Source organism: Helicoverpa zea, chromosome 12 (assembly GCF_022581195.2).
Source record: "Helicoverpa zea isolate HzStark_Cry1AcR chromosome 12, ilHelZeax1.1, whole genome shotgun sequence".
Lineage (NCBI taxonomy): Eukaryota > Metazoa > Arthropoda > Insecta > Lepidoptera > Noctuidae > Helicoverpa > Helicoverpa zea.
This window is the reverse complement of record NC_061463.1, coordinates 7,859,866-7,883,793: the sequence shown is the minus strand read 5'-3', so window position 1 is coordinate 7,883,793 and position 23,928 is coordinate 7,859,866. Positions and strand designations below refer to the sequence as shown.

The 23,928-nt window shown below is 40.6% G+C and overlaps 1 protein-coding gene across 2 annotated transcripts in view; it reads right to left on the bottom strand.

Annotated features, from left to right (window-relative positions):
- Positions 1-23,928, bottom strand: part of LOC124635010 (zinc transporter ZIP11) — a 43,495-nt gene that overhangs the window by 4,363 nt on the left and 15,204 nt on the right. For both annotated transcript variants that reach the window (XR_006984954.1, XM_047170744.1), the window contains exons 5-6: positions 12,214-12,312; positions 4,114-4,272 (exon numbers count right to left, since the gene is read on the bottom strand). Coding sequence is in view for 1 of the 2 variants with exons in the window: in XM_047170744.1 (XP_047026700.1) it covers positions 4,114-4,272; positions 12,214-12,312 (258 nt within the window). In the remaining variant the exon portion in view is untranslated. The remainder of the gene's footprint in view (positions 1-4,113; positions 4,273-12,213; positions 12,313-23,928) is intronic.

The window sequence follows — 23,928 nt, the reverse complement described above, 5'->3', positions numbered from 1 at the left end:
GCCAAATCCTGCGTAGGTTTTCGACCGAAGAAGTGACGTTGCAGCAATTTGAATGTACAAACTTGAATGGGGAGGTCATATTGATGGTGCAGTACACACGGGGTATGTGCGGTGCGATGTCTGGAGGTAGGTCAGGGAGTGTCGGACGGTAGCGCACTGGATTCCCAGACAGTGACGTCAGCGCATAGACAAACTAGAGCGTCGTCACCGACTTTATCCCGGCAACAAACGCGTTATTTCTTATATTTATTGTTATTGACAGTGGCGAGACGGTGACAAGCCCACGCATGGCGGCGGCGCACCGAATTTACTTCATAATGCGCGAGGCTGCGCCGGCCGCCCTGCGCGCGCGCCGCCCGCCCGGTGCAAATAGACGCGACGCCGCATCCACCGCCACCACGCAGACGACCTCTATCATCACGTCTACGTTATGTTACATGCGGAATTGTCTACGATATTATTTTAAGACCAAGAACGAATCTGATTTTATTATGTTTCAGTTTCAACAGACAACAGATGATCTTTACTAAATTAAAAGTTATTCGTTTAAAGAAGACATTGAAATAAAAACAATACTTAGTATTTATCGAACGTTGACTGAAAGCCTTCGTAAAAGGTTTCTAGCTCCATTTAAACGAGTACACTAGTAATTTCCGCGAATAAAGTTGTCATTTTCTTTCATTTCTCTAAAATAAGTCCCATATGAATACATCCCATATGAATACGTCCAATAATATGAATACATAGCCATAATTTCTTAGAAGTATGTCTTTCAAAAGGATTATCTATTGTACTGAGAACTAATAGTTTTAATACCGTTCTGTCTGTCGAAGCGGTTTTATCTAGTTAGCACTGGTTTTTTCTCAACTTCAACCGTGTTACTGTGACACTATTCTGAAATTTACTGAACTTTGAAAATATGTCCGTGGGATCATTTCAGCAGTTCCTAGAATCATCCCTAAGTATGTTAGTTCCTTATTTACTATGCCTTCGACGTTTCTTAGGCAAATGAGAATCATTCAATCATAGAGCTATTCGAATCCTACAATTTCAGCATCAGTGATATCGAGATTGCTCTGCAATAATGTTTTTATGTTTAACCAAAAATATCTGAAATTACAGGTGTTTTATACAATAGGGATCTTACACCCTTGAAAATATGATTCTGACATCCGACTTCGTTAACAGTCCTATCTTTGATAAAACTAACACTACAGAATTCGCGTTACTTTCAAAACACCCGACTTGCGAACAAGCAGTAAATCAAAAGCAACGCTTTCATATGCACTATAACAAATTACGAGTGGACTCATGAAAAATTGTGTCGTCTGGCGATTTAGTCGTAATTTAAATTTTATATTGTGGAGTAACAAATAGTGGGACGAGTTGGTAGGCAATAAACTTCGGGCTATGTTGTCGCGTCGGCCGAGCGTCCGGGGTGTTAGACGGCGCGCCGCTATTTCGGGAAAGGGTATTTGCGTCCCGACGCCCGTCGCTGCGATTACACTTCACGTGCCGCTTGCAATGCAAAACGCTATTGTCTCACTTGCTATTATTGCAAGCTGGTATACTGCACACTGTATTCAAAGGTTCCACAGTTCATCGCACAAGATAAACGCATTTTCTTTTCGCTGCTGTCTGACTGAAAAACTCAATTTTCAAGGCTGAATTTAAAACTATTGCCTACATCGCCTGCACCCCTCTTTCAGTTTATTGGATACCTCACTATTGTGTTTTGATATTTTAGGTCAAAAACATAAGAGACATAAAAGAAAACTACGGAGACCCTCATGTTTTTATGTCGAGCTTTCGGAAACAGGTAGATAAATACATATATCACGAAATAGAACTGCGTAAAAAAGGGAAATGACAGTATATTCGTAAACGTGCTATAAATATGATTTGGTTAAAGCATTCTCCGTGGACAAGAGGCTCGGAAGAGCACTCTTGGCGAGCAAACAGTTGTCATCTTCTACGACAATGCTAATCAGGCTGAGAGATGCGCGCGCGTGCTTCGCGGGGGAGTGTCAGGTGCTGCGCGCGCGCACGCTCTCTATACACTTATTTATTATTTATTTCCCTTCTTTGACATTTCCAGTGCACGAGTATTGGTCTGACTTTTATTTTGGATAGGTATGATAAACCTTTTAAAGTGTTTTTTAAGAACAATAAACAGTCAATAAATTCTAATGTTATAACGAATCAATTCGGTACTTATCTTTATAAATTACAGACAATCCAGGCCACACAATTTGCTAGATTTCTTGAATTTAATTTGTCTTAACAATCATAATATACTTATTCCACGTTTCATCAAGGATCTGAAACTTCATATGAGAATCGCGAGATCCGTTGAAAGCTTTAATGAAAATATCTTTAGTAAGCTCTCATCATTATGTATTTGTAAATTGTACGTCTAGACGTCGAGACAGTGTATTCAGCAGACCGCAGACATAATAAGGCGAGCGACAATAGCCAGCGTTCATTAAAATCACACGACTTTATCGAAAGCCCATTGGCATCTGTATCTGTCATTCATCTTCAAGCTTTTCCTCGTCGGGGTAAACAGTTAAGATTATTGTCAAAATTTTACAATTGTCGCTACACTTCCTTCTAGCCCAAACTCGTTGTATAAAACAACTTGTATTCATACACAACGTTGTACGCGGTTACCACGCTTTGAAAGCTGTTGTTGCTTGGTCCCAGGACTAAACAATTAGTCAATAACGGGCCTCGACAGACAGGCTAGTCCGGAAGGGAGTCGCGACCGGTCTGCAACAATACTTAGATGGGCAACAATGCTGTCGCTAAGGGGAAGCATGTTCTTCGCTCGCACCCCACCGAACCTCTACATATTGACGGTTAACAATCTATATCGGCCGAAATACTGACATGAATCAGAACAATCAAACACAGACGACCCTCGTCACTCCAATTATGTCAAGAGCCCGGAGATTCAATACTGTACTTTTATATCGATATGTGTAACGCCACCCATGTGTACGTATTTCGTCCTTATGTAGGAAGTTCTCTAACTAAATTAAGTCTCTTATATTCAGCACAACAATGTCGACAGACACTCGCGTGATATCTATTTATGACTAACCCGAAGAAAATAATGCATTTCGTTGCTTTCAAAAGAGAGGCGCACACATTTTTTGGAATTTATCGGCAATATATGCAGGCTAGACTTGCGAAAATGCTTGACGCAGAAAAACTGCCAAAGGGACGTATTGCGGACTCAAAACACAAATGTATCATTTGTTTAACCTATCCACAATCAACAAAACAATCCATTAGAAGTATATGTGTGATTTCGATCAGAATATTTGAACATGAATAGTAAAGAGATGCTAAATAAAAAGCGGTATTATACTAAGCTCAGGTTAGGGGGCAGCGGCTGTCTCACAAGGGGTCTACAACAAAGGTGGACTCGTACTCAAAATCTTTTTGGGTCATCTTCAAGGACAAATCCTTTAATTCGGCATCTGGAGGGGAAACACTGAGATCGCACATCATCTGTGCTAATCATTATGAACGTCTAGTCTGAGGTTTTATTTGGAATTCAAAGAAGTTGGTAGTTTGGCAAATTATTTAATACAGGTTTTGTTCTTTTGTGTGGGGTTCCAGTGAGTTTCTGGTTGTATTGTGTTAGGTGGTACATGTTGCTTAGAATAGCCTACCACCGAATTGTCATCATTAGGGTTCTTCGTAAGTAGTCCTAATTGATACAGATGCAGCATTTAAGGGAATGAAGTATCTTTTCATACGAATGTACATACCATACTACCGAACGCGATGAATGGAGAGGCCAATAGGTACATATATCATTTGCTTTAAGGCGATGCTTATTTAGAGTAATAAGGCTTTTTAAATATTTTGCTAAGTTGGCATTATGTAGGTACGATTGAACCGTAACAAATAACTAGCTAATACTTTAGTGACAACACAATTATGGTAATCCTACCCTTCAGATATGTGTGCTAGAAAGTCGTAACTACTATCCTGCGGAAAACTCTGGATGAGCTCAGATGAGAAGTCTCCACCATTGTTGAATCTTGAGACAAATCTATCTATATAAAAACATAAAAAGTATTATAAAACGTCACTCACGATGCATTAGCTTCTGGTATGATGTCGTCCGCCACGACGTATATCATGGCACCGGCAGCGAAGGCCAGCGCGTACGGCAGTGCCGGCTGTGCCGCGGCCACCGCAACGGCACCCAGCACGCCGAACACCGGCTCCACCATGCCGGAGAGCTGGCCGTACCTGTACCACAAAAATATACTGAAATTATGTAAATGTAATGAAATCGGTAAAATTGGTAAAACATGTGTCAATACTACTTAATTGTATCGCAAATCTAATAACGGACAACATGAGAAATAAGTTTAATGATAATCCAGTAAAAGTTAAATCATTGTAAGGGGATGCCCGATTTTGTAATAGAAAACAATTTAGTTAATTTTAATATACGTTTCCACTACAATATTGATTTGAGAACCACGTCGTTTTGGGCGGGAGTTGCTTTCGATTTATAATGAATACAGATAGATTATTTAAGAGTTTGCCTTAGAGTAGGCATACAAGTAACTATTAGTAATCAAAACTGAACGCATAGCAAAGTAAAATACGAGTAAACAAGGAAAAACAATCCATCATATTTTTCTATCACCTTTGACTGGCTGCGCTCTACTAAATGCTAAGTAAGTACTAAATGCCTTGCCAATGATAGGTTACGGCTCAAAGCCGAAGCCTAGTTGTAACTGTTAAAGCTAGGTGTAGCCAGCTAGAACCAGAGCCATCCCTAACATTAGGGCGGGCCCGGCTCGATAGGTTGACATGACAACGGGAAATGAAAGTCCGCGATGCGGAGCGAGGCGCCATCAACTAGGAAAATTGATTGTTATACAGTTTAGGATGCGTTCCAAGTCTACGTGAACAATTTTCACCTACAATGATTTTCAATGTATGGGCGCATGTGCGCTTGTGTAAGAATTATGAGTTGTTTCGGAGATTTATTTGTAATTGATGGATAATAAAATATTTTCCGATTGCTTTTCCGACTATTTCAGTTCAATGTGATTAATTTACTAACATTAGTCTCCCTGTTGGTACAATTAAACAGTAATTTCAGTCACTATAGTTCGGCCATTCAGAGAATGCGTTCCTGACACGTCGCGATTGAACTGACGACGTAATAACATTCATTGATTATTGATATAATAATGTTGTTTTAATGCTCCTCAATTGTTAAAACGGTAAACAACCAGCAAAAATATTTTTATCGTAACTGCAACGCCATTGCAAAGTTACGTCGTCAGTTCAATCGCGACGTGTCAGGAACGCATTCTCTGAATGGCCGAACTATATCAAAGCAATAAGTTGTCTGTTCTAAAAGCATACGTAGGTATTATATAAACAGATGGAATTTCCAAAAGACCTTTTTAAATCAAACGTTCATACTTAGTACAGAATCGGGTCGGAATCGTGTACACTTTGCTCCATCTGATGCATTCTTAACGGTTAGATTGTAAGCTCTCATTTCAACTTTCTCAACATCCTGTCGGCGCGTCTCAACGCACATTCTTTTATAATATCAATTAATTTGTTATTAAACGAAATATGTAACTAGATGGACGATCTTACGAACGATCGACTGAAAATTACTTTCTGAACGTAATATCGTCACCTACAAATCATACATCTACGGTACAATTTTGTTCAGGATACAAATACTCTCCGGCATGTCACTTTTCTCGTTTTTCATTGTCTAAGATGTATTTAAATCTGTTGCAAATTAAGAGCCAAGGTAACTTCTAAGGAATTCGCTCATATGTATGCCGTTGCAGAGCCGCGTCACGTTTTTGTTCAAAGCAATAACGTGAGCTTTGAATTCTTTCGATGAATGGTTGCAATTTCTATAATTTAATCGTATCGATAACTTTTTAAACATAAACACATTCATAGATCTCGTACCTAATAGATTCGATTCAAAAGCTGTATCTCCCGAAAAAAGCTTTCAATGGTAAACGAACTCAAATAAGCATTATAATGTAGAATATCGACTATCAGACTTTCAGAATTTTGTTTTTGAAGTACACGTCCATGTAAAAGTGCGGCTTGTTTCAGGAACCTAACAAACACAAATATTTAGAAATGCTATAAAATAAAATACTGAAACTGAAGAGCTTCAATATCAAGTATTGAAGATCTTTCAAACTGAAAGCATCGTATAGGTATTGGAAAGCATCCACCTCCATGCTTAATATGTCTGTGTAGTAGATAACGTAACAAACTACTTGATCGTAATGTCGTAGGTATCTAGGGAGCCGGAACTGCAAAGGGCCGTATTCAAAATACTGATCACGACGTCATGTATCAGTAAGTTGTTAATTTTCACGTGTGCGGGTGGCGGGGTAGCGGGGTGGAGGGGTAGAGGCAAGCGCGCGGTGCGATGCCGAAAGAGGCCGCTAACGAATTGTTTTGGTGAAAGTGCGGGCCAGTGCCGCGACCACATTCCGACGAACTGGTCGAGGAGCCGCTGCTGTGGGAAACGCCGCCAGGGCCACCCCACACGACGACCAGCCTATATCTGCCTGCCAGCGATGCCTACCACGCCAACCGACAACTCACTGCTTTCGTACACGGGTACGCCCTTCGGTATTAAACCGAACAGGCTCAGCTACTCTTTTGGGCACCGCCTAGATATTAAAGTTTATCCGTCTCTGTTTGACCATGAATTGGAACTTTAGCAGAAAACCATTCACGGCTGAATAGAAAGTAGCTCAAAAAGAAATGCTTGAACATTTGAAAGTTCGGCTGGTTGTGTAAGGATATGATAACACGCACATAGGGAAGTTTAATTTGCATTAGATAACGAGTAGTGTAGCGGCAGTGCTAGGCGGAATGCGACGAGGAACGAGTTTGATGGAGTGGCGCGGTGCGGGGCGGCGCTGGGCGGCGAGCGCGCTGCGGCGGCGCGGCGGGTGCGCGACGTGATGTTATGTTATCGCATGCATTATTCAGCGGGTGGCGAAAGCGGCAATTTGCGACAATATCCACTGATTCGCAGAATCGCCGACTGTTGAGCCGCCGCCGAGCCATAAAACAGGATACCCGTCACTCAATAACTACGTTGAATTTAAATAAAAGCTCACGAATAAAAGACATACTTTGTACATTTTTACGAAATTGACCATTGTTTATAATGATACTTGGCAGAGATTTTTTGGTGGTGTGGGTAAAATATTACTTTTACATAATATTTTTCATATTTATAACGAGTGAAGACAGAATGTTTATAAAAGTCAGTTCTGAAAGTCTTGGGACTCATTTATTTAGGCAAAGTATGTGGGCTTTGAAGACAGTTATGTTACGTATGAATACCTACTACAACTAACTGTAACTCGAAAACACTGATATTCAAAATATTTGTTTTTGTCTTGTTGATGGTAGAGGTTCTATTATTTTTTTATAGATTATGAAGTTTTCAGCGGTCACGGCTGTTATTATTTAAGAACAAGGAAGTCAGCGGCATTGCAACGCTAAATTCCTGTGCGTGTGGCATGTAGTAGCCAAGGTAAAGCCGTTAGAGATGACTGTATGGGAGAGATGGCTTATCGAATCTTTTTGTCAGTACCTACTGATCATTATTTAAAGTTGAATTACAATTGGTCCGCTTCGAGCAGTGCTCGGGAGCAGCAAACGACTTTTATGAAGGTGAGTTTTTGGTACTCTGTATAAAAATATGTTTGGTTTAATATCGTAGTATAGTATAGTAGCGGTTACTTTGTTAAAGTTACTTAAATATTCGGTATCTCTCTTAGGAAAACGAGGAGAAGCTAAATCTACAACGAGGCATATATTCCATTCTACAATGGCCAAGTCTCCCCAGTTGTGCCAGGAGGGATGGCCAATTGCTTCTCTATTCATTGAGTCGTTTTCACTATAAAAATGTATAGCTCATGTTGTTTATTACAATTGCTGATTATTGTAGAAACAAAGACTTGTATATAAAATAAATATTCTTAATTTTATGGCACTTTGAAAAAACTATGGCCGTCTCTAACGTGTTTGCCCTAGACAATTGAGCATCACCGCATTCCTCCATGTTAAGGCCATATTAGTCATGATGGGTACGATGTCATCGTTAAAGTTAAAACATTGGTGTTGGAGGTTTTCAGGAAGGTGTTCGAGAAGATTAGGCGCGGCAACAACGCAATATGCGGCCGACAAACCGGCCTCGATTGCGCAGAACAGCGCCACCAAGGCTGGCAGCGCCTTCCGCGACGACTTCTTCGGGGCCCGCAGCGGCCGCGCCGGTGCCAGTGGTCGGCGTCGCTCTCTCGATTTAATTATTTAACTGTGAAGGCCGATCGCCCGAGGCGGGCAGCGGGCGGTGCGCTGCGACTGGTCGGACGGGTGCGGTCCGGAAGAACGCGCAGACAGCGCGCCGCCGTCCGCTTGCCGCGCAACGCACCAGACTCCACGGCACCGCAGCGACACATCGCACACCGAGCTCACGCAACACTCAAATTTCGAAATAGACGACTTTCTCGGGTCCAGTTAGCAATGACCATCTGACCAAATAGCGTCGCTTGCGTCGAGAGCGGCCTCCAGACACGCGGACTCGGGCCCGTGCCGGCGACGGTTAGCCGCCGTCCAGCGCGCCGCCCGACCGCTACTCACCGACCGCACTTACGAAAACTTTCGATAGGTAAATGTAATCGGTGTAACATTTTGGATATTTGTAAATCGATTTCATATCGATTGCACAAACCGAAGTCGATAAAAGAATGAACAAAGTCTCTTTCAATGTCTCAACTCTAACAATTTGGTCTAAATAAGAAAAAAGCCGACTAAGCCATTAACAGTGATTTAATTGATTAGGTTTTCTAACGGATGAGGCACCTACTTGGTGCGTAAGCATGATGTTTGCTACGTCACTATGAGTCATATGCGCATGCGGTGAGAAATGTTGACTAGACGCATTGTCTATAACAATGGATCACTACACTGGTTAGACTTATATCTTGCCACAAAAAAATACCTCAAGTTGGTGCGACTAAAAGACAGTTTTTTTTACTAACTATGCAAAGCTACGTTTGTATTAAGTCTCTTTAAATCTCAATTATTGTATTAATATATAAATCTTATAATTATATCGTTCTTGTGTGCTAAATAGATCAGACATCAACAAAGCGAGTGACACAGTAGTCACTTTGCATAGTTTGGTGTCCACGTTACACTATGAAAAGTCCTGTTGGATATAGCAGGGAATAACTAATAAGCTGCGATTCGATTCCAACACAGGATCGCTTAAAATGCCTTGCGTTTTGTAGCTGAATGCTTCTAAACGAATAAGAAGCAGGAGATTTTTTTAAAGCCAGGTAAAGAAGATAACTCAAATCGAAACTTGAATTTCTTACTTTACTTTTTATCTAGATCCGATCTATCATATTAGCAATGAATCGGATTTTTGAAGCCGACAACCAGATTCTAGCCCTTCGTTCATGTTTTCGGTAACATAAGCCAACTCGACGGCTTACGAACCACAATTTTGGTTACACCTTGTTCCAACTTCTTCCCCAATATCAAAAGAGACAACAAAGGCAATTTACATTGTAATATGTCTTAATCCTGGTATTACGCTGTGTAAGTTTTAAAAAATGCGTTTATGCTAACTTTATAAGGAGCATAAGCAAAACAAGCCATCAATTCATTCTGATTGTGACACCGTAGATCGTTCAAAATGTCAATACCGATTTCGAAAGGTGCCTAACGTATAGGTACGGAACGGTGGCAAATGCGATCCCGTATCGGGCATGCGAGTTGGCCAGAGCACTTCTTGCTCAGGCCGCATTCCTCGCCCCTTGAATTCCATACCGCAGACCCTATCGTACACGGCTCTACGTATGCTGTACGTACTAACATGCACACTTTCATTGAAATCAGTTTTAGATTCCGAATAATAAGCAGACATATGTTAAATGTTTTAGGAACATTAAACATTTCGTAAATCTATAGATTTACATAATTTGCCCCTTAGTGATATCTTGATACTCAATATTGAGATCCTAAAGAAGCGCAGTTTCGTATATAGATCGGTTGTGTTCGTGTAGCAGGTCGTCATAAGTGTCCAATTCTCATAACTGTTTCCGACGATGATAGATAAAAATGTATGTTTGACGTCAGCAACATTCACCACATTTTATGCTGCGTCTGCAAATATGTACTGACAAACATTTTTTAGACGGACAATTTTCAGTTATTTATCGTAATGTTGTATACTTAATCGTTTTCAGAAAGGATTAGTAATTCTTGAGTACATGAAAACTCATAGTACCCCACTGATGGAAAACCGTAGGCTAGGATTTAGTTTTACTCTCCCGTGTCCAATAAAAGTCCTCCTCATGTACAAAAAAAGTAATGTTCAAGTTACTTTTTTAGGCGATGTATCATCCCCTTCTAATAGATGGCGATAGAATCTTACCATAGTCGACAGCGTCTCTACACCAAGCACGCTGCTTAGCTACGCAGTTAGATGTAATTAGCAGCCAAGAATTCTATAAATTGCAGAGTAATTGCGTTTCATCGAGTAAATGCTTAGTTGTAAAAACGTATGATCGTTTAATTTTCCGCGGTCGCGTGCAACGTGTCTTAAGGTTGGGGTACACGGCACGAGCGCCCGGCCGGGGTCGTCGCTCGGCGCACATTCCCGGCCTACTCCGCGGCCAGGATTCCCACTCGAGCACATTCTTACAGCCACTGCCAGCTAAGGAGCTACGAAGTAACCACACAGGACTCCGATTTTCTCCTCATTTTGGATGTGCTACTTTGTATTTTACTGAGTTTGCGCCACATATCTACCAATCTTTGTTATTTACTGGTAAGGAATGATGAGACGTAGGACTTCAGGATCTTTTAAGTGCGATATTTTCAGTCTTCAGACCACCTTCATTTCTTTAAACAGAAACCTTCATTTCCGAGATGTTCTCATCAGACATTTTAATTCAACGTTTTGACAGTGTCATCGTCCAGTTGTTACCAAAATGAGCTCTCTTTACAAGTTGGTAGTCTACCAGTTCACAAGTTACAAAACGTAAACAGCAAATCGTCTTTGAAAAGACAATTCGTCATAAACATAACGTATCTCTCTTGAAGGCAGACGGCGAATCCGTTTCCGCGTTCCTCAATAAAAGATTTTTAGCATTCTTTAAAGGCATAACGATTATGTACCGCGTTAGTTTATAAAAGTTTGTTAGCATTCTTCAAAGGCATATCCATTACCGTGTTTCGTAGCTCGTTAGTCGCGGGCTGTGCACCGGCGAAGCGGCGCCAGGGCAGCGGTTCCGAGAACACGACGGAATGCGACTATTTACAACTTTTACCTATTTGGTAACGTTTACAATGCGTGCACGTACCACAATGCCTAAGTAACCTTTTGCTCTGACAATTTAAATTTATTTAGAGTGTGTTCGCTTCATGACAAACGTTTTAGGATAAATCTTACTATATATAATACAGCTTTCGAGTAGATTGTTATACGTAATTAGCAATATTAAAGATAAATTGCTTTTCCCACTTTAGACTTACACAGGTTAAGGAAAATGTGGTAGGTTAAAACAATCTGCATAAGTGTACAAATTTCTAGTTGCCGGAGGGACATCAGAAATCTGTGCGTGTTGAGCTGAGTTGGTCGGGCCGGCAACAGTCGCTAAATGAATTAGCCTGAACAGGAATGGGGTCGTCCAGTCTGGTTGCGTTGGCATCCGGCCTAACGACGAGCGGGCGCATTCTCTAACCGCGCGCCGTGCTCTAACTGCCGCCCGGCAAACTTGCTGCCACCATGTGAACCCTATTCCACAAACCAGTACGTGGAATCTTGTCAAACATTCATATATCATGACTTTGACAATTCGCTAAGTGACCTCTGAAATGTGGTCCTACGTATAACGACAATATGAAACATGAAAGTGAGTAAGAAAGCTTTATCAGAATTATGTTCTTTTTGTATAAACTGAAATGTTTCTACATTTACATAAATATGCAAATCGCGCCAAGACAATTTGAAAGTATTCTCTTTGTTTAAATGTCGTATTCGTGGTACGTCGCTCGCCTAATATGTTTAACTTTTCTTTTAGGGGTTGGGGACATTGACCTCCGTAGCTGTACAGGTCGTGGATAATATTTGCAACTGTTCCTTACCAGAATGCTCTCCAGACGGAGAAGCCAGCAGCTTGTAGCGGCAAGCTGACAGCCAGCCCCTCAGGGAAGTTCTGGATGCCGATGCCTAGCGCCAGATTTCTGAGAACAAACAAATAAATTCAATTACAATAAACACTTTTTGTGACCCCTTTAGTTACCATACCTCAAGAAATGTAACCTATATGCCAATTGTTTTATGCGGACCTTCCGTGAGATCAACTATTCACATATAATGTGTAACTACAAAATAGAATAGTCTGCTGACACCGTTACAAGGCATAAGCTTGACGTTTTCAAGGGAGAAATCGTCGATGATTGCGAAAATGTTTGAGAAATAAAGCGGCGACCTTGTGCGAATGTGATTATTTTATTGCTTTTCTTAGAATCAATGACATGAAATGTTTAGACACTGATTAATTACATGAAACGTCATAATTAGGGAAAAGTTATTTAAAATCATGCCATTAGTAATTATTTTTAATGACATCCTGAAACTGCGTACAAATATAAATGACAGTGTTGGTTTAGTAATAAGTTAACATTAAGTAAACGTAGCACGAATACAGAATAAGATCATAATCAGGAGAACATAAAATGTGTACGATGTTAACATTAAGTAGCATGTATATCGTAACAAATAGAAGCAATAGCGGATATGTGCTGACACTGGCACATTCCTCTGCGCCGCGTCCCCCCTGCACCTGCCACCCTGGCCGCGAACCGCTCTAGGAATGCGACTAACTGTACTCCGCAGCCTCGGTCACCGTTAAACTCAACTGTTCCCGCGATGCAGCTAAAACTTAGCTCTCGTCATGTGTTACGTAATGACGTAATAATATGCTATTCGCTGATTTCGATCGCCTTACTTAAAACGACCGTTGACTATGTCGGGGTACCAATCAAAGGTTCCTTTGTACTCGCTAACGTAACTGTATTACAGTAAGTATTTCAGACCGCCTCGTCTGAATGACGACATAAGGAAAACTGTTTTCTGGGGATTGATTTCAGTGGAAGCGTTAAGTAGCGCGAGTGTTTGTGGAATCAGTCGGATCAAAAGGGTTTATTGTGTGTTTTATTAGGACTCATTTCCGACTACGAAATCTTCGCAGGTTAGCAGTTAGATTATGTAGCTAGCTACTTACATTCGAATGCTTACGCAAGAAAGAGAAGGCCACAAAGCTTTTCATTTAATATGACTTTAACGGGACACATTGAAGTACCATGACAACTAAAAGTACTAATAGCGACGTAAACGGAAGCCTCGGGAATTCCTGTTAAAATGGTTAAGTTAATAAACATGCACGGCGGCGCGAGCCTTTGAGCTCGGTGAAAGCTGCCTCGTGCGCGTGCGACACACCGCACACGGTACAACACTCATCAATTGAGTTTAAACTTCATCGGAACCAAACAGGACAGATGTACTTCAACTATTTATTTAGAAAATCACTTCGAGAAGTCATTTGTAACTGTATTAAATAGGAAGATGGCTAAACATATGAAATGGGAACCTGTGGTATTATGACGACCAACAATGAGCAATATAGGGAAGAAGTCTATTGCAGCGACTCCAAATTTTGGGAACGGGACGAAGAAGATTGGTGATGGATATGGACACCCTTTGTTTCTTAAGTATAAATAGAAACAGTAAATGCATCATCGACATAAAACCTCATAGATTGCTCGTGGCAGATGATACCTAATAGTAGTGAACAAGGTGATGGTACCCGTATTATTGATACCTAGATAGTAGGTACCTTGTACACTTAGCACCGATACCCTTAGGACTGAAGTAGTCCAGAATATGTAAATTAAGTATTCATTTACGCGCACATTAAGATTCTTAGGAAAGAAGCGGAAAGAGGAAGACAAGCCAATATGCTGAAGTCCCCAAAGTTTCAATACCTATGTACTTAGTAAATGCTTCCTACGCCTACAAGGCTACAAGTACCTAAATGGTTATGACTTCATTGGGCTCAACAGGATAAACATCAAAGATCACCCAATTTCAATAAACATGCAATAGTGCTCCTAGTTCTCTCTAGGTGCCTAAGTATCTGGATCTCGTTGTTAGCTTGTTCAAAAAAACTAACGTCACTGAGAGCATTTAGTTGCGTTGATGCTATTATTGATGTTATATCAAAAGATTTCTGGCAGAAGTTCTGCAAGAGTATTCGCTAGGTATAGGTTATAAAGATTCTTTCGATTTGATGAATTGGATACGACTAGTTTAGAGTTCCCAGATTTTATTTAGTTTCAGTCCTTCTAAATCACTTAGCTTATTGAAAATTTAAAGAATTTACCTAAACGACAATCATATTAATGCTTATAAAACAAATTGGTCTGAAGTTATAATGGATTTTTGCACTTTAGGTATATTTTGTGTTATGTAAACTCATGTAACCCCATGTAAACTTATCTTCTTGTAAGATTCATATTTTTCATTCGGTAATTGCAGCAAGTATTTTCCGATCGTGAAGAGATATTATTTATGATACAATTACGAAGCTTCGACTATGAATTACCAATGACTAACTGGCCTGAAGTCAATTGTAAATTCAAATTGGCTTTGTACCGGGGCTACGTCTGACTAAGCTGTTCAGAGAGATATGTAAACTACAAGTTATAACTTATGCAGTAGCGGCAGAAAAAAGTCATCTTACGCTTCATCGCTTCAACTGTTTACTGTGTCACGGAAACGGCTGCGATGTGCGGCCTATTATGTCAACCAATACCTATAGAATTTTATAAGTGAATGGAGTAACGCTGACTCCGGATACATCCGAATTCCAATTACATCACAGACGGGTCCATTTCACTTTCCGACCTACCCGGAAGTGAATTCCTAAGCACGAGCATACGGCGCGGCCGAATTTTCAGCGACGCGAGCGAAACTAGACTTTGTGCTCGTAATCATAGAGCTCTCATAGCAAGCTGCGGCAAAAAGTTTTCGAGGCACGCACGAAACGACGAAGCGGATGTGAACGTTAGCAGACGCCGCTCCAAAAGTGACTCAGTTGTGTTGCACTAAAGTGCAAATTGTGATGGTGGTGAGAGCGACAGTCGCGAAAGTAGTGGCAACTTTCACGGCACGATGGGGGCGCATGAGGCGGCTGCGCGGGGCCCTGCCGACGGCCCATTGACGACACCGTGACCTACATACCGCAGCTCCATTCATACCGTGGCCTCGCCAAGCGCGCACGCACAGGACTCTAGCCCGCACACTTGCCGCTGTTACAGCGACACCGGAATTTCCATCGGCCACTTACACAACTCGTGTCAGTCGCTGTCGCAATCGGACCTGCGCACTGGGCCGAGGTCGCACCACCATCACCACACTTGTTCAATTAGAGCCTCCAATAATATCTTCAATCGACCAAAATGTATTATGAGAAAACTAAAGCCACTCCAAATTATAAATAAAACATTAGGTAATAGCTATTAAAATAGCAATTAGCTGGACCATATAATGATAATTACATAATATTGTTTCAATGTGAAACTGAAACATCTGGCGTGCTAATTGATCATCTAACGAGTAGGTAACGACGAGACAGTCTGTGTCAGCAAAGGTTTGACGTGACAAGTCAATATCGTGTCTCTCACGTCCTAATTATATACAATTTATGTATGAAATTCGCACGTTTTATAATACATGACTGTTAATTATACAACATTGACCTGGCTCATACCTTCGTAAAACTACAATAATCCTAGTAATCTGCAATTGCAGATTGCGTAATTAGGCAAGCATTCATCGCCATCTTCGATTGTAAAATCTGTCTGAGATGCATATTGCATGATTCTGTCGCAATTTCCTGATATTTATAGCAAAAGGGGGCCATTACTAGCAGACCTAGACAAAAACAAAACGATAACGTTAGGATGTTTACAAACTTTCCATAACGAATGTCTCAATTTATGAATGCCGTCGCGCTGCGAAGACTAGAACTAGTTTCATCTATTTCTTGTAAAAGCTCTCCAAGAACAAAGCATTCGCGTCAATGAGTTATCTAAGCAATTAGATTAGGTCGTAAGACGCGAAATATTCTGATTTAAAATAATATTATGATGTATCTATCTAGTCAACCTTGGGAGGTGGCAATGAGTGAATTGTCGACGAGTATTTACTGTACCTAGCGAATATAAGGTGGTAGATGAATTAGCAATACGAGGTGGTTGCGCTAGGTATCGAGGCGCGCGGGGGGCGCAGGGGCGGCGGGGCGGCGCGTGGCTGCCAGACAGCGGGGCTCCGCATGGGAGGCTAGCACCAGCCTCTTGCATCGCTCGCTGCTCAACGTAGCGACAGCTTCACGCGCTGCTCCACTTTGATTCAAATTGCATATTAAGCCACGTTTACACGACACTTTAGCGAACATCATGTTAACTAGCTTGTGAGAACATTTCTGTTGACTAGCCGAATGAAATAGGTACTTTAACACATCATGTCCGGCATAGCAACGCGCCACAAGTACCTATAATTCAAGTGCTTGAGCAAAGATAAAACGTACCTAATACAAATATTGTGGGAATTAATAAAGGAACTAACTATCATTATTGAATTTACAAACCCATCAGCCAACGGCCGAAAGAAGCATTTAGTCTAAACAAGTTCAATACTAAGTCTGTCTATGTATGCCTTTGTTGCCGTATTACATGCTTTGAATATCAAACAAAGAACATAAATATTGAAATTGGGTAATTAAGATTAATCACATGAAAAACTCTATAACTCTACACTATAACTCTACACAAGGAAGGCACTTCGTTAAAAGTCATTTAATGACAGTATGATATTCATATCAATATAAGTTGGCGCCACAGTCTACTTGCATAAACAAAGAATGTGCGATTGTAACGCAATGTAGATCACTGAAACGCGCTTAGAATACAATCCTAAACGAAAACATTCAGTGCATTTGAATACTGCCATCTGTTATTATGATTCTACTCACGAATGCAAATCTGCTTCTAATGACTTTATGAGCAAAAACTTTTTGGATTTCTTTAAACCCTTTATTGTGAGAGATGTATATGGAGAACTGGTAGTCCAACAACCAGTTTAACCTAGGGGTATTGGGTTGCCCAGGTAACAGTACTGAGGAGATCAGATAGGCAGACGCTCCTTGTAAAACACTGGTACTCAGCTGCATCCGGTTAGACAAAGCCAAGGAAGCCAAGCCCAAAATGTTGGGAAAAAGGCTAGGCATATGGAATTGATGGAGAACTATAGGACAGATGAACAGAACCAGCGCCTTGTCTGCTATACACGTACCACACAGGAATGACTAAATGGTGCCAGAACATCAAAAAACAAATGATGTCTTCAACAGCAGATTGTCTTAACAATAACAAAGAAGATTAACCTGAATACTTAAGACTCAGAACGTACATGTGTTGAAGTACATGTGTGTGTATTGTAACAAGCACTCATGAACATTCCGAATGATACCAAACCAAACTTGCCTACTTAACCATACTATTTCCATATGGAGATATGTATGGAATGGTTGGAATGTAATATCTATTGAATGAGAGAGCAATTAATAATCAACATTGGAAAGCGTAAAAGATTACACGAGAGCCGACGAATTCCTTTGCAGCGCGCAGTCGGTTGCGGCGTTCATCAATAGCAGGACATTAACCAACTTCACCGCGGGACAGATGAGAAGCATCAATAACGACAAACCGATTGCCAAACAAAATTTACACCGCATTCAGTTCACTAACTGTAAAAAGGCATCATTAAAATGACTAATCAAACGATCGACGCTCAGGAATCTAGTAAATGTTAATTATATGTCGGAATTTATTGAAATTATTCGAAATAAAATTAATTCTTGTTGTGATATTTAGTAAAAGAGAGGTTTGGGTTGATTTTGGAGAAGTGGAAGGCTCCCACGGACCGGTTGAGGTAAGTGGTCCATCAACCTCTGCGGTTAGACGAACGCTTCGCTCGCCGCCGCCGCCGCCGCTGCCGCCGGTGCTTGGGACCTGAGCCCGCGCGCACAGCCCGTCAGAAGCCCTTCACTATGCGCGCACTTCTAACCGTACACTCATTAGGAAAAACAACAAGCGCATTATGTATGAGCACATTCATAGACACCTGGACAGTTCTTGATTTTACCTCTTTATCGTCTAAAATATTAAGAATGTTGAAATACCAACTAAATTAGCAGAGTTTGCCAACAGGAAAACATCAAGAGAAGGAAATATATTTTTTTAAACATTCTTAAAGCTATCAATATTTTACACAAGATTCATGGCATTTGCTTCTAATTCAATGATGAGCAAACAAAGATAAAACAGTTGCAATGTATAAAATTATCTACCTACTAACTCCAAACTTTTCCCGAAATATAGAAAACCCAAATAGAAGCGCAAAACTGAAGAGACTAATGAGGGTATCAGAATCAGTAACATCAAAAGTTTCAGATCTTTAAAACGAATGTGTCGGTAATGAATGCCACTTTTCATAGACTATCACTAAAGTTGTCTGAAAAGTCGTGGTGGCCTAGTGGGTAAAGGACCAATCTCTCAAGTATGAGGGCGCGGGTTCGATCCCAGGTCAGGCAAGTACCAATGCAACTTTTCTAAGTCTGTATGTACTTTCTAAGTATATCTTAGACACCATTGGCTGTGTTTCGGATGGCACGTTAAACTGTAGGTCCCGGCTGTCATTGAACATCCTTGGCAGTCGTTACGGGTAGTCAGAAGCCAGTAAGTCTGACACCAGTCTAACCAAGGGGTATCGGGTTGCCCGGGTAACTGGGTTGAGGAGGTCAGATAGGCAGTCGCTTCTTGTAAAGCACTGGTACTCAGCTGAATCCGGTTAGACTGGAAGCCGACCCCAACATGATTGGGAAAAAGGCTCGGAGGATGATGATCACTAAAGTTGTCTGAACATAAAAAGGTGAAAAATCAAAATCATTGCCTAGGCTCAAAATCAGAACGTTTTGAACGTTAAAGAACCAGTCCATACTTCAAGGGCCCTAACGCTTTACAACACCCTAAGGTAGCAAAAATCATGATTATGATCTATAGTTTACTGAAGATTAGACATTTGAAACTAAAGATAAATACGACCATGGTAATGTACAGGAGATGTCAGTAAAATACAAAAGGCAGTTGTTGTTCAATCAAGTCAAAACTACACACAGCGAGAAGGACTTGGGAAAACGTTTCATTAAGTACCTAGAAGAACGACACCAAAGATGGCATTTAAATGTTTATACACCAAAATTCATGATTTAATATGAAGAAGAAACAGTCTAAAGAGCTATGTAGACCAATATAAATACCGCTGAACAATCCATTTAGCCAAATACCTCGACTTGCAATGCTTTTCTCTTAGTTAACGGAACAAAACGGACCACTTTCGAAGAGTTCCGTTTAAGTTATAGCTTCAAGTGAAATCGTTACTATGCATCAAACTTGAAGGCACACGCAGGAATGTGGCCGCAAAGTATTATGTTCTCCGACAGTGACAATTGTACCAAAGTATAGTACCGTTTGATGTCGCTGATAAACCGGGAAGGTAAACCAGAAGCAGTTATTTCAGTGTTTTAAAAATATCAACACATAAGGCGCACCTTGATTTGTAACTTTCCCAAAAGTTGAAGAAAATACCGTTTAGGCTGCTATGAGGAACCCAATATCCAGGCGCCATGATGGGATAATGATTTATTTATTTATTTATTCATCTCAAAGTTACTATGCCTTTACAGACTTAATCTAATTCGACATAGTACCTACTTACAATTAATATTTCCTTAACTAAAACTTAAATATACAAAACAACTACTGGTCCTTACAAACTACACAGTAAGTGATTTGAGGCTTTAGACTCAGAAGAACGATTGTATTGCAAATAGTAATGACTTTGACGTAGACCTGTGTACTCACACTTATTATAGTAATAGGGACTATATAGACTAAAAAATAAGTTAATGTTTAAATTGCAGTCAAACTTTTGAAGCAAGTGAGTTAAACAATACGTCTGTTGTCCCTACTTGTATCAAAGACTTCAGAATAGCAAGGATAGGAGGGATTTTTCCTGTATGCACTCACATTGTGAGCAATATATCAGGCCAGCGAACTAAGAACCTATCGATACTTTAAACTTCCGCCCATGTTTTCAGCTGCTAAATAAGCTGTGGCGTTAAAACGAAGTAAGTCAAGGTACCTAATCGTAATAACGCGGTAGAACTGTTTGTGTTAAAGCAAACCCTTCGGTGAAGTGCATCGAGATCGGCGTCGGCGCCGCTCGCGTCACGCGACCGCATTCCATTGCGCGGGCGCCTTCATTCATGTCGTGATACTAGGGCTGTCAGTAATCCAACTTGAATCCCGGAATTCTAATGGCAATGAATAAGTTCCTTGAAGTTATTTGAATTTACATAAATACCGAGAGAACTAGTATGATAAACATCATAAGGTTATTCTGCTCTATTTGTTACTTGTTAGTATTTTTTTCTTTTGCATATTTTCCTTGGATTCCGACTAGTTTGTCAGACTTAGTTGTTGCTCACTTAGGCACCCATTAGAAAGTAAAACAAGCACCTATATTGAGATTGCCAGCAAAAGAGTAGCAGTGATTCCTCTTACCTACTAAATATCGATGAAGCCGTTTACTAAATGGTTAAAGAAAAGTTGAAGTTATGAGAAACAATCAGTTCTATCTGATACTGCGTTTACTTAAGATCACATCTTAAGATTGACATATTTATAACTGTAAAAATAAGTTTATTATTAAATTAGCGCTTTTCAAAATATGCAAATTCCGCGGGACTAGGCTAGGTGTCGGAATGCAAGCCCTATGCACGAGCGAGAGGTCGCAGCGAGACCTTTGGACGGAACGAGAAAGGCGACGTGCGCCATTACCCAGTATGGGAACGCAATTCGTAGACGCACGCGCACGTATTTGATGCCGGACTTGCTGCGTTCCATCTCGCGCCCGTTTCCCGGCATAGCCGCGTCCCTGTCACTCATTAGGAGAATTTCCTTTCGGCGCAGTATCTACTGATGCGTCTGTTTGCATACTAGCGGTGTGATTTGATCGATCCCCGGTTTCCTGTGAGAAAAACAGGTTGTTTGTCAAGTCAGGTGGTGCGGTGTCTTACCGTTAATTCTTTGTGTGTGTCCGGACCGCACGCAATGCGTCTAGCCTATGTGGACTTGTACGGTTTATACGCAATAAAGTTTGTAACGTAAACAATAGTTGGCAGCCAAACAATATTAACTTGCCTTATCTACATCGTGGCTTTTGCGTTCTTATTGTTGTACTATAAAACAATGACCAAAATTGAATCCAATGTAGCTATCCCTTACAAGTGTTCATAGCGAATCATAGCGCAAACTCCAAACCTCATAAACAAGAACAATGCAATAAGTGAGTCCCACTGTAGGTACATCCACACTAAGTATGTGAATGTGAAGCGGTAGACATGCAATATGCAGGTACATAAATAGCGACTGTTACAAAAAGAACCTGACTTCAAATTTTTAGCAGCTCCACGTAACTAGAAACATGAAACGTTTCACGAGCAATACAAGAATAGAGTATTGTCGCCCCGATACAGTTACGCTTAGTCACATCCGCCTATAAACATAGGTACACAATACAATAGCGACAATTCTAAAAATAGGAGCAAAATGAACAATGAGACTTTCTTCTAAGAAACTGTTGCCGCTTAGCGCCTCTCTTATCCATATTTATATATTTATTTAAAGTTTTTCGAAACGTCAGTATAAGCAAAAAACAACAACCTTCCGCGCGCTAGTCATCTCTGTAAAAGCAAGCAACTATTATCTTACATAATTGATTCAAAAGGATCTTCTATTTGGAAATCTCAGGTAGATTAATAATTTATCAAAACCTACTCAAGATCCACATGTACCTATAACTTAATAAGTAGTGACTGACTGCACCCGAAGACAAATCAAATGTAGAAGAAACTAGACAGACAATTTCGTAGCTTCTGTCTAGCTACTCTAAATAAACACCATCTAAAGCAACACAGACACAACAGAATGTGAGATGAATTACTAAAGCGAAAGATACAAAACCAGCACCAACTTAGTACACGAAGGAGGCTTCAATAGCAGCCAGACATTGATAATGAAGGATCATTCGAGATAATAACCGTTTCATATAAAAGCCTGTTACATACCGAACTGTCTGTCGATTGCACTTTCAAGTATGCGACGGACAGTTTATTTTATATCACAACCTGGATTGTTGCCAAAAATGTCACAATAAGGAGAAAAATGTAAACACAGCCGCATTCTAATTCAAAAATAAGGTCGTCTCGTCTCCCTGTCCGTGAACGAGCCGAGGATGTCTCGCCAAAACAAAACTCGTGTTACCTACGAGTGCAGGGATTATTTCTGTGCAGACTCATTTATAAATACTTTAATGCTCTCAGACGACAAGACTAATGCTCTACAATATATTGAGACTAGTGCATGCCGCAACACTATACTCACATATTTATTAAAAGCTTTCTTTCGTAAGTTCCAAAGAGTCGTCACGCAAATATCGCAGTCTGCGCTCAGATCTTAAATAAAACGTCTGCGCCCATGTTTACTTACATACAAAGCATGTGCATGAGTCCTTTCAGGCCACATTTCATTAGCATGTAAACGATGAACATCAGATATGCACCATTTAGCTAGTGTTTAACCTTTCTAATGCTAAGTCTTCAGACCTTTTTGAGCATTTTGCTTCAGCGTGAGGTTGAAACAATTCGGAAACCTAATTTCGTAATATTCATGTTCAAGCCCTTTGTCAATCGCGTCAGCTATGCAAACGAATATGATGTCATGGCTGAGCAATACGCATAGGTACCTATCTGGCAAGTAGTTAAACAGATTATGTAGGTACGAGCGAAGGCGCCATTGCGGATTTCCTTCGGCGGTGCAGCATTCCTCGCGAGCCTCCGTCGTTAGTCAGCATCGCGTTTTACCGATAATCGCGCGAAGGTAATCGTTCGCATGTTGAACAGGTGAATTATGAATGGGACACGTCATTACACCCACGTGCGTGTCCGTGAAACCGCGGGCCCGGTGACACAGCAGGCGCCACCGACTGCTCACTGCACCAACAGAAGTCGATGATACACACGATACTACTTTATAACACGAGGGTAAAAAATTAAAAGCTTTTCACAAGTTAAATTGGCTTATTCAAATTCCCAGAAGCAAATTTCAGCATAACAAATCAACTGCACAACACTTTTGATAGACGATTACATTGACATTTCCTTAAACTTTCATTAGGAATATTGCAAAGTCTTTACGACAGTGATTGTTAATAGCAAGACATTTTCCCTTGGCTCCTACTTAGTATTTAGTCCAACTAGTACAAAAGGCAAGGCGTCGAACCGCTGCTGTTATGGCATATTGATGACAAGGTGTATAATGTGCGAACTGAGTCATTCATTCATATCACCAAAAAAGGTAAGCGGCAACATCGTTTTGGAATGTATAGGTAGATTTACTCACCAATAAGTCTTAATAATCACACAACTTATTCATGCTATACTTGGAAAAACAGTGCATATGAAGAGAACCGGTCCGAGATGGTAAACAATCATGAGTCATGGATATCTGCAGTAAATAATTACTTATTCATATTATAAAAATAGTTGCGGATTTTCCTGTTGCAGGCTGTACGCGAGTGAGACACGAGAACATCAGTGCTGCATTCAGTCGCGT